A 12,335-nucleotide genomic window follows, 5' to 3' on the forward strand; every position below is an offset into this window, starting at 1 on the left:
TGGTAAATATACACAGGTAATTTTAAAATGTGTACTATACGATATTTAGTATATAAACACTATCCACTTACTGTCACTATCCAGTATAGTAACTGTGGATTGGTCAGGATAACTGACAGTAACACGGTCGGGTAGTGTGGATGGGTCAATGGTGACAGTAAACATTTCAGTATTTTCTAATGTGTTATCATTGTTTACTGGAACATCAAATGGCACACTGGTCTGTCCAGCAGTAAATGTGACAGTGTATGGACCAGAATCATAATCAACACCTCCTGTAACATCAAGGCACACATAATATTGTGTTGAGCAGCCAAGAAAAGCCAGGAAGGGTGCACTAGAAGAACAAGTGTGCATTACACTGGAACTAAGTAAACATGGTTTTCATGCATTTTGCAGTTCGGTCATAACACAACACCAACGTACCGTTTTTGTAAAAAAATTTATTCAGGACAGGTACTGTATATATATCAAATTTGACGAGTCATCTCTAAGCTACAAATATTCAAAGTTCGTCTTATGTTCTTCAAATTTTTCTTCCAGTTATGTAACGATTTTCTTCTCACACTTTGGGAAACTGCTGTAACTCATGTATGCTATATTTAATTGGTACAGAGATCATAAAACTGTACATTCATGCTTTGATAAAGATTGCATAATGCGCAAGTTATAAATGAATTAAAAAATTGTAAGTTCATTGTGTGTCATGTGTGCATATAAAAATATGTTGATAAATTTACCACTGTACATCAAACCTTTGTGATTTGAAAGTATGGAGAGTGTTAGCTAAGAAGATATAAAGCAAAAATCAAACATGTGGAGCAAGTACAATTCAGATATTCTAACAGAATAGTCACGGAGATGTAAAATAACATGCATGAATAAGTGAATAACATTGAAAAAGATTTGTCCAGGGTCTGGTCCAGGGACCTTCACACCTTTATGCCTCAACCTTTTACCACTTAGCCACCACTGTTAGTTGCTTGCCTTATCCAATTTTCACTCTATGAATGAAAGCTATTCCAGAATACCAAAGTATATAAATTCATAGATCTATGTATATCAATGGATATTCTTTAGAACATAGCATTTGCGTTTCATTAAAAGTACTAGTCCTTGTGTGCTCTGTTAGAGTACTAAAAATATTAAATAGTCAAAAAATATGCTATATACATGTAAACTCCCAATGGGTCACCAACAACACACTTTTTGAGAAATCCATAAATATTTAGAAATCCTGAAATCTGAATCATCTACAAGATGAAATATTTTTGTTTCTATAAGTTTATGACTGGTGCAAGTGGATATAGCTAAGAATTATTAAACAATGATGATGAAGATTGCTTTGACAGTGACTAAGTAGCTATGATGACTACTTGGAGAAACAAACTGACAAATGTTTATGTACAAAGGACACCACTGTTGAAGCATCTGTGGTGGCCTGTCATCTACTGTCCCATTTCATGCACCAGTAGAAGTGCAAATACTTTGATATAATACATAAATTCTTAAAAAGTAGGACTCTCATACACATATTTGGGGAATTGCAGAGGGAGTTGGTGACCCCTCAGCTAATGTACATAACAATCACATGATCTAATACTAATAGATTCACAGTCAGAGACAATGTAGTTACGCTTACTGCCCGGACCACTTATGCAAGCTTGTACGCATTGATAAACTATCAAAGCACAAACCTTCAGTAATGTTTCAAATATTAATGAGCTATAACATGAAAACCAACCATACAAGTAGGAATTTGTCGATTCTTGTTTCTTGTCAGGCATAACAGGTGAGTAAAAGCAATGATCAAAATGAGGTGCAATTTTTGGGAAGTGGACACTAAGGAACAAAATTAGCACAAAGAATGAGATGTTCTATTAGAGCAGTAAAATAATTAGCAGTACATAGCTAATTGTTGGAGCAAGCGGAGATTGATGCTCCAACAGAAGAGTGACATATGATAAGCAATATAATTATACTCTGTACTATATACCAGTCAATATGGGTAAAAGCAAGTGAAATGTGAGATACTCTAATAGAACAGTTACATTAAGGTGTGAAATTGTAGCTACGTAGTAGGAGAAAAATATGGAGCTTAATATGGACTATAATAGGTTAATAGGTGACAAAAATTGCTGGAAAGAAAACCGGGTGAAAAAAGCAAAATGCTAACAAATGTGCTTCAAGATACCATACTAGAGCAGTTATATAATTATGCATACAAAACTTTCAACAAATAATATTAATTTTATTTATTGATTTATTTGTTTACAGACTTTACAGTGTAAAAAGTAGTAACAGATGCAATGAAATAAACTAGCTATATTTATGTAAAAATTACACTTTTTGGAATACTGGCATTATGTGCCAGCATCCAAAAACTACATTACATATAATTACTTAACCTAAAATAACAGTAACATAACTACTTAGCTTACAACAAATTAAAATAGTTGAGAAATAAGAGAGAAATTAATGTGATGAATTGTGATCTGGGCAGGACTAGATATGATCAAAGTTCATGTTCGAGAAGTAGTTGATACAGGAACTACATGGACAGAGATAGTGGAGTTTATGAGAGTCGAGTTAGCAATAAAATGTTTCCAGAAGAATGATTTAGTTTGATTTTTGATGGTAATTGTAGATAGGTCCATTTTGATAGTTGATAGAGAATTCCACAGTCTGCAGTTAAAATAGAAGTTACGTTGTTTGTATATGAAGTAACAAAACAATACAAAACTAATCCAAAATTAGTGTTAATGTGAGGCTTTCTGTTTACCTGTAGATAGACAAAACCGGCCCCAATGCTGGCCTGTGACCAGCTTTGGTACATGTATATACAAAAAGAAATCATATCTAATCCAAAAGGCTGCAACACATGTTGCTGTCAGACCTTCAGTGCTGGTCACTGTAAAGTGTTAGTAATAATAGTAGTAATAATAGTAATAATAAAACACCTAAGCTGTGAAAAAGGGTGCATACTTCCAAAAATAGCTGGATGTGAATCATGTGATATCAAAGGTGGGAGCCATGAAATGACAGCAATGATATGGTTATTTCTTGGCTATCACCTTTGATGTCACATTTGTTTCATATGCGCCCTTTTTCACAACATGGATTAGATTACTACTATTAGCATTTTGTGATGATGTTACTTCACTCACTAGTGGCAGTATTCTCAATATCTCTAACTTGTATAGTAATATCAGTTGATGATGGGTTACTGAGAACTAGTACAGGTTGCGCTGGTCCATCATCTTCATCAATTCTGTATGATGACTGACTGAATGCAACAGTGATAGCTACAGTACATGTACAAAATAAGCTGTGTACAACTAGAAGGCAATTACATGTACCTACAATTGTGACCCAGTGTGGGAAAACCGGTCTTATTGACCATGTCAGCAGATCTGATTTTTCACCCAGAACACAAAGCTATATGATTTCACAATCAAAATCAGTTAGACTTGAGTGGTCTGCTTTTGCTGGCTGCTTTTCCCAAGCCCAGTGGTGATCTGGACGTGTGGTGTGGAGTCTTAATGGAGCTCTGGTCAGCCTAGGGATGGCTGTGTGTGGCTGTACAGCTCCGTGGTGTTGAGTAAAGGCCTGTCCTGTAAATTTCCTGACACCTGAGTCCCCCATAACCTAGCCTAATTCATCCCTACATCTTCCTTTTTGAATTTTTAAACAGCCTCTTGCCCTCCTTCCAGGCCAATGCCTTTCTCCCATTTTGGAGATTGCTTGATACAGTCAACCATAGTTTTAAAACTATCTATAACGGTGGGAAACTTAGCTGTATGCTAATCACACAGTGGATACTCTGGAAGGTAAGGAATGGGTGTAAAACATGTGAAAATTTGGTACAAATAGCTTCAACCATTGGCAAGCTACAACACACTAAATACTTTAAACTGGCATTTCTTGAAACTTTTAAATAGGCAATAAGACCGGTTTTCCCAGAATGGGTCACAATTATGTTATAGTGTAGTTAAAATTATCATACAGTAAGGTAGTGGTGGTGTACATATAGTAGGGATCACAGAGGTTTGCAATCCGTCACAAAATAATATTAACCAGAAACCAGCCTCACAATCATAATATCTTCACGGTGCCATGGATGTATTGTTGAGTATAACCAAGCCCAAAAGTGCTTCCATAAATTACTACATAAGTTAATTAGAAGAATGTTCTACTTCCCGAATGATTGATTGACTGACTATATGATTTCTTTATAGACAAGTTTATCTCAATAATCGCTAGCTTGTTTTACATTACTCCAGCCAGACAGATACTGCAGTATGAAGACATCATTAACTTTCCTGTGTCCTCCTTTGTATTCCAATTCTCATTACTGACAGCTCAAGTTGTCAATTGCTCGGTGGCTTCCCCCAGGAATTATCTGCATGTTCCATAGTGACTGGATTGATTACAGAGGTGCTCTCATAGTGTTCTTCATTTGTAATACTGTACAATGGGCTGAGCATACTACAGATTGGGTAAATGTGCTTCAATAGTGGTTGTATTTGAAACCTTGTGTTTGAAAACAGCACTTACACGATGGAATATGTAAATGGAAATGCAATCTGTTTCAGCTGAAAATTAGCTACTTTGCTTTGTCAATAATGATTGTTGAAGCATGTATTCTGATGAAAAACTAAATCTGGTGCCATTCTTTCATTTGATGCAGTGTGCACAAGTTCACCACGTAATGTTACAAAAAAGTAAACAAACAAATACAAAGAGTTTTTTAAAGTTCAATTAGGGATTAATTTGAATTGCCTAATGTTTCCTTGTACTTGTAAAATAAAGTAGACATCCAGGCTATAAGCATTAGAGAAACAAGAGATATAAATGATGGTATTGGAACATGGCTATATGGGTAGGCCCTGGCCTATTAAGCCCAAAATTTTACCTATTATTGTTCAAAACTACTTAAGCCTATTGTACTCAAAATTGTGCTTTCAAAACCAAGATTATGCTCAAGAACTGACTGTTTTATTAGACTAGATTAGTGTTTTCAGACTGCTGCATTAGAGTAAATGACTGCTCTATTAGAGTATTTCGATCTTAAGTGTTAATGACCAACAAAGAAATGATTAATTACGTTATATTACATGTTCTTAAAATCACTAATAATACTATTGGCAGTGATTATCTTTCAGGAACGTACCTATTATACATTTTAATTAATTTTTCAAATATTGTCACTATTATGCTAGCATTATGCTTGATGGTATTGATCATCTAACATGCTTTACATTATTTCAGCATAATTGGCCGGGGCCTAGCTATGAGGAAAATTCCTACATTGTTCAAGAGACACGGTAGTGTGTCGTGCGGTACAATAAGCCAGTGCATCACACCATGTATGGGTGTATTGACAGGTAGAAAGTAAATGCTATTTATGCATATGTAGCTCCATGATTGCTTAATCAATTGGAAGCAATTATGTTGTAGAATTATCTCTGCTAGGTATTTAGTGGAGTCCACTAACCAAATTTGATGAAAGTTTCCCGAACCATTTTGAGACATGAGTGACCAAAGTTTCGGGTTTTTTCTTTGGTCTTTTCTTCATTTTCTGCTTATTTTGCACACTTTGCAAAATTTGCCATAAAACACAAATACACACTCCAATCAAGCTTCAATCTGGCAACATTAAATGGGATATTAAAGTAAATCTCAGTAAGTTGCAAGTCATCTTGTATACAGTTCAGCTCCAATCAAATAACAGTGTAGAGAGTTCAGTTACAAACAACTCACCTTGTAGAAAGTTCAGTTACAAACAAGCCATCCTGTACAAAGTTCAGCTACAAACAAGTCATTGTGTAGAGAGTACAGCCAGGAACCTGTGGAGAGATCATTTAGAAACAAGACACCCGGTAGTGGCTACAAACAAGTCACTTTGCAGGAATTTCAGCTACATACTGAGAGAGTTCAATTGTAAAAATAAATTATACAGAGTGTAGAGTTCAATTATATTACAAGTCACGCTGTCTATGCCACAAGTCACCTTAAAGGGAGTTCAACTACAAACGTGTCACTCTGTAGAGGGTTCAGTTGACATTACACACATAATCTGCTGTATGGTATTCCCTGATTTTGGTCAACTATTTTGTACAGGTAATAATATCGGTGGTAGTAATAGGGTGGTGTTTGTGGGCTTACTATAGGAGAAGCAAGAAGATGAATGGAATCCAGATGTCCGATTAGAGCTCTCTATGGACCCTTCTAGCACTCAAATTACTCACAAAAGAAGGAGAACACAACTGGTGAGCTGTCTGAGCTTTCTTGCTCACTATACACACCATTTTAACAAAGTCATGACCATTGACCTCTACTCATAAGTCCGATAAATGCTGTTGCAGAATCCAGACTCACCAGTTTTGAAGAAAAGATGAAGTGGAATATGACAGTGTATTTGGCCAGCAATACATTTCTGGTAAAATGTGAGTTTGATTTTGTGTGCATGGAAGCCGGGTTATCTCAAATCCATTCACATATTTCCGCTGAATCTAAAATACAAGTTATTTGAAAGATTTTTCTTAGACTAGCAAAATTACTTTAGTTACTTTTGTAAATAACTGAGTACTTTATTACTTTTTAACAAAGTAACTAAGTAATATACTAGCTACAAGCTTTGTAAATAGTAACTTGCAACTAGGAATACTGTCTAAAGTGTAAATAAGCTACAATAGTAACTATAAATAGTCATATAGTAAGTAGTAATCATACTTTAAAAGCCAGAACACTATTGCACCATATACAGCTACATTCTATGTATACTGTTCTTCATGATTAACAGACAGAACATGAGATGAAAGTAAAAAGAGAGTGGTAACTAGTTTTTTCCTTAAGTAGCTATCCCAACTCAATTGACTAGTTAATTTTTGACAGACACGGTTAGTAATACAAAAGGCTGTCAAGTGACCAGTAAAGTGTGATTCTAAGAGAAGCCTTTAAATGTACTGTGGATAGTAATGTGTAATTTCAGAAAAGGTACAATTGAAATTTGGTTTTAGACTGTTTAGTATACTTACTCAGCCCCACAGCAACATCAGTTATTTTAGTTGTAGTTACCAGTTACTGATAGTTTTGTGGATGTGCCTTTAAACAGTCAAGCTAGCTACATTGGGTCATTATATTAACATACCATCATCATTCACAATGGTAACAGTGGCTACACTAGGGGTAACACGAGCAAGATTAGCGGGTAGTGAGGTTGGATCAATAGTGAGAGTGAACTCCTCATCTTCTTCACCTATAATATCATCATTTATGGGGACTCTAAATAAGACCCTGGTGACTCCAGCAGGAAATGTAACAGTGTGTAGTCCTAAATTATAATCAACACCTCCTCCTGTAAAATGGATACAGTAACTTACATTAGTGATCATTCTGATTCATCTAACTAATTACTCACCAGTAGCTGTTTTATCAGTGCTAAAAACTCGTACAGTAATATCAGTTGATGATTGGTTAGTGAGAACTAGTTCAGGTTGCACAAGCCTAACTCCTTCATTGATTTTGTAGACTGACTGACTGAAGGACACACTGAGGTCTGTGTACAATGAAGGATAATACAATACAATTACATACCACCAATACACTTGTACGTGTAGCAAAACCACTTTATATTTGGGTCACAATTTAATGATCTTAATAAGAGGCAACAGCAGTATAGTCACCTTTATGCAAACACCTCTTCTGAAGATGTATTTATGATGGACTACCAGTTTACATTGGTTATCAGCAATGTGCCTCTGAACAAAATCAGCACTGACAGTTTAGTTGTCTGCTAAAATGTTCCAACACATGACTCTTTTGTGAGCATTTTAGTGCAGCTCTTGACTTTCGGCATAGCTGTTTCTCTTAGTTTTTAGCTAAGCTCTACTCATTACCCACTATACATAAGGAAAACAATATGTGAAGTTTTCCTAGAATCAATCTTCTTATATCAACTTTTGGAGGCACAAAGCAAGAATCATGGACAATTTATGTATAATTCATATACTAAATCAAAAATAATGTTGGGATTTAAGTGATAAAAATAGTGAAACAAGAAATGAATGATTACAGCATAGCTCAGTGAGAAATCCCTACTTTGACATTGAACAAAAAATTGTTACAACATGCCAACATAGGAATTTTTTTACTTAGCTATGCTGTAATTATTCATATTATGTTTCACTACTTTTTATCACTTAAATCCCAACATTATTTTTGCATTAATAATTTCTATGTGAATAATATACATGAATGGTCCATAATTCTTGCTTGTGCCTCCAACAGTTGATATAAGGAGGATAACTGGGTAATAGGCAGAGCATAGTCAAAAACTAAGAGGAACAGCTATGCTGAAAGTCAAGAGCTACACTAAAATGCTCACAAGAGTCATGTGTTTAAAATTTTACAGAATTTGCATTCAATCAAACCCATTAAAGTACTTTCAAGTCAATCAACTATATATGAGCAAACAACTTGTAATATTCCATGTTAAGTCTAAGACAAATTACTTAATATTGGGCACACTCTTAACATGTGCACAGCAACACAGCTAGCATTCATATATACACAAATAGAAGGAATTTTAAGTTGGGTTGGAAAAAATGTAGTGAAACAAGAAAATAGCTAAACAGCAGTGAACTAAGAGAGATTGTCTATACCTGCAGATATACTAATGGACATGTAATACCTAAACTCAGTCCATAACCATGACTGAATTAGGGATTAAATGACCATTAGTATATCTGCAGGTGTGGACAACCTCTCTTAGTTCACTGCTGTTTAGCTATTTTCTTGTTTCACTACTTTATTTTCCTTTCATCAATTTAATATATTTTTTCCTTATCACATGATTATGACTACTGAACCCAAACATAAAGCATCAAAAGAAAGAATGGAACCACGAATACCATAAAATTAAGTTTGTGTCTGAGTGTGTGCCCCAACTATCGATTACTGTAAAGGATGTTTCAATTTCAGCTATGTTCTGCCAGTGTTACAAACAAATTACAGTACAAGAAGTGTCTCTACAATCAATCCATTTGCTATGGAAGTACAGGCATTTAGTATGATAGCTAGTCAACATAGCCATGGAGAAACCATATCATGCTAGCACTGATCGACACCTTGCATTGTCAGTGGGACACATAACAGGACAAAGGAAAGTCCACGATTGCATGCATTGTAGGCACATCTCAGGATGAAGCAGCACAAACAATGAAGAAATCAAGCCCATAACCTTATCCATTGTGGAGTTATGCTTGGGTAGTAGGCAGTCAGTTACCGTTACAATAGCAGAAAATTCAGATTTTTAAAAATTTTGTAAAATTTTGCTCTGAAAACATTTTTGGCCTCAATTACACCTAACCAATTCTGGAACGCTGCCGTGAAAGAAAACTGTGGCTGGTTTTAGGGTGATATTTTAAGGCCAGAAAAGCCATGATGCCTAATTAATAGTACACATGATTTGTACAACACCAGTTTCTTACCAAAATATCTGTAGCTAGTAGCAACAACGATGCTTGCTAGCTCTTGTAGCAAAGGAAAGCTGGAATTCATCATCCTTTCAGCTATTTCCTGACTGGGCTCCATCAACAAGGCTTTCACATCATCAATGTCTTCTTGTGTGGCTGAAATAAACTGTATCTACATTATTGTATTGTATAAAATATTGCATTCCACCCCTCAGGTACTAGCCAGGTTACAACACAAACTGGTGCCTGGCAGAATTGATTCACGATCTTTGACATGTGTTAATTATGTTAGAAAATATTAATTTGGGAATAATATACTTTGTGAAAAATATTCTGGAATAATCAGGTAAATTACAGGAATGCTATTGGTGCAATATTATATGTTTTGCTAGCAGTGCAATTCATCCGTTTGTGGGGGTGCAACAGGCTCATATTAAAATTATAAATTATAAATCAATGGTTATGTCAAAAGTATCTTTACTATGTTTGGGAATGCATGTATGTTGTACCAATGCATAATTTATTCTATTACAGCCCAATGATAATACAATAATATATGTATTTGACATGCAATACTTGCAATTATTGCATGGCCACCTTATTTACAATAATTGTAAGTAAAACATATCAGTAACACACAACCCTACTGTTAACATTATCCCTGTGACTGATTCAAATACCATAAGCTTTAAGTTATACATATTTTTAAAATTATTATTTACATCTACTCTACATGAACGGTTTTCAAATCTGACTCTTCTCCTACATGTCCAGAATCATTCAAGCAATCTTATCACTACCAGGCATTAAGAATGTAACAGATGTCCTGTAGTTGTCAGTTCCTCCACTCACAGTAAGTACATGCCATTTGAAACAATTGATTCATCTGTGAAACTTTTTATACACAAATAATGAATGTCTACAAGCTAACTATGATGTTGATAGTAGTAACCGTGTGAAGAATTTTACTCAACAATGTGGCATTGTAAAGAGTTCTATGACATAAAATTAATTTTGTGTCTGAACACGTTCTCCAACAATCAAGTACAGAAGCCATTACACTTTGTCTTCAGCTATATTCCACCTATTACACAGCGATATAAATGAAGAACAGTATGAGAAGTGTCTCTGCAATCACCATTGAGAAACGGACAAGAGTAATAGCTACCACCACAGCCACAGAGGAACCATATCAAGCTACCACAAACCAACACTTTGCATTGTCGGTGAAAATAACTGGAGGACAAAGGTATGTCCGTGATGTGTGTATTGTACATACTGGGTTAGCAAAAAGGTACATCTTGGGACAAAGCAATGTCAAGCAGTGAATGAATCAAGTGCACAGCCTTATGCACTGTTGAGTTTTGCTTATCTGAAGGCATCAGTTAGTTAAAAATGAAAAGTGCAGAGAATTAATTAACATTTCAGCCAACTAGATGATTAGTGATGACAGTAAAAGTGTCATCAATAGACTTGTGTGGTTTGGCTCCATTACAAGTTTGGGAAAGGGTTGTAATAGATACTGCAATTTATGGCTTCACATAGGAAATGTATGGTGGAAATTTGGATTCACTGTAAATATTGTGTCAGGCATTTGAATGAAAAGATTTTGAAACATTTTTAGCAGGTCAAGCAGTGCTACAAATGAGCCAAATTTCAAGATTGTGTACAGTTGCATCCATGAGTTATTAAATGTTTTTGAGGATCCAGCTCAATGCATACATACTATAGTTAATCAGTTAGCAAAAAAATCAGTTAAATAAGATATTTCTAAAATTTCCATAAAAACTATTTGGAAAGAATTGGGGTTGTTCTGAAGGCACTTTTGGGCTTGATTATGCTGTGCCAGTTTTGAAGGAAATCTGAGGTTAGATACAGTGGATCCTCAGTTATACAGACCCCAGTTATTTGGACCCCAGTTATATGGACCCCAGTTATTAGGATTCTTGGTTAACCGAACTATGGATATGACTGTTCTCTATTAGAGTAGTGACTGTTCTATTAGGGTAGTTAAAATATTGATATTTTAAATGCTATTTCAAATTGTTTATGCACAATTTCAGAGATATGGAGTTTTCAGACTTATGGACCAATCCTGGTCCCAATAACTGAGGTTCCACTGTATAGTACTGTATAATTATTAGGGATCATAGTGTTTTGGGTTTTTCTTGCCCTTCAAAAAATCACCTAAAAAGCAGCTACAATACTGTATCTATGATGTCTATTAGCTTCTAGAGTTGTATTAAATCATCCTGGAGGGAGTATGTTCCCTAACCTCCCTAGGTTTAGCTGCTTTACAGCTTAGCTTTGGCAACAACAGTAGCTCAGATAGCCTTAACATACCCCAGACAATAATAATTAAATGTGATATATAACTTATTAGAATATTTGATAAGCTGCTTTATTAGGATATTTTCATGCTTTATGCTTTCTCTTTTTTTCAGTTTGTCTCTTACTTTGACCCTTTGAAACTCAAAGCCTGAAGATAATAAAGTTCACCCTCTGTGTTACTGTGTGTATTGTGTGCATCTGTTACTGAGTGAGTACAACTTACAGGCTGGAAATCAACTCCATCATATTCAGCACAACCAACACTTGAACCTGGTATTCCTGCTGGTCCAGGAATTCCTGGCAATCCTGGTAACCCTCTAGCTCCTTGACTACCTCTTCTTCCTTCTTTTCCGTTTTCTCCATTATCTCCTGGTGGACCTGATATGCCAGCAAACCCACGAGGGCCAGGTAGGCCTTTGTTTCCTTTGACACCCACTGGTCCAGTTAGTCCTATTGATCCAGGATCACCTCTGTCACCTCTACCTCCTTTTGCACCATTAGGACATCCTGATGGACACTGTACAA

The 12,335-nt window shown here is 35.5% G+C and overlaps 1 protein-coding gene across 1 annotated transcript in view; it reads right to left on the minus strand.

Annotated features, from left to right (window-relative positions):
* The window catches only part of LOC136245218 (uncharacterized), a 79,371-nt gene that overhangs the window by 48,319 nt on the left and 18,717 nt on the right, over window positions 1-12,335 (minus strand). Inside the window, exons 5-10 of the mRNA XM_066036714.1 lie at window positions 12,034-12,335; window positions 9,495-9,645; window positions 7,424-7,561; window positions 7,154-7,360; window positions 3,168-3,305; window positions 72-275 (exon numbers count right to left, since the gene is read on the minus strand). Of these exons, the coding sequence (XP_065892786.1) occupies window positions 72-275; window positions 3,168-3,305; window positions 7,154-7,360; window positions 7,424-7,561; window positions 9,495-9,645; window positions 12,034-12,335 (1,140 nt within the window). The remainder of the gene's footprint in view (window positions 1-71; window positions 276-3,167; window positions 3,306-7,153; window positions 7,361-7,423; window positions 7,562-9,494; window positions 9,646-12,033) is intronic.

Source organism: Dysidea avara, chromosome 15 (genome assembly GCF_963678975.1).
Source record: "Dysidea avara chromosome 15, odDysAvar1.4, whole genome shotgun sequence".
Taxonomy (NCBI): Eukaryota; Metazoa; Porifera; class Demospongiae; order Dictyoceratida; family Dysideidae; genus Dysidea; species Dysidea avara.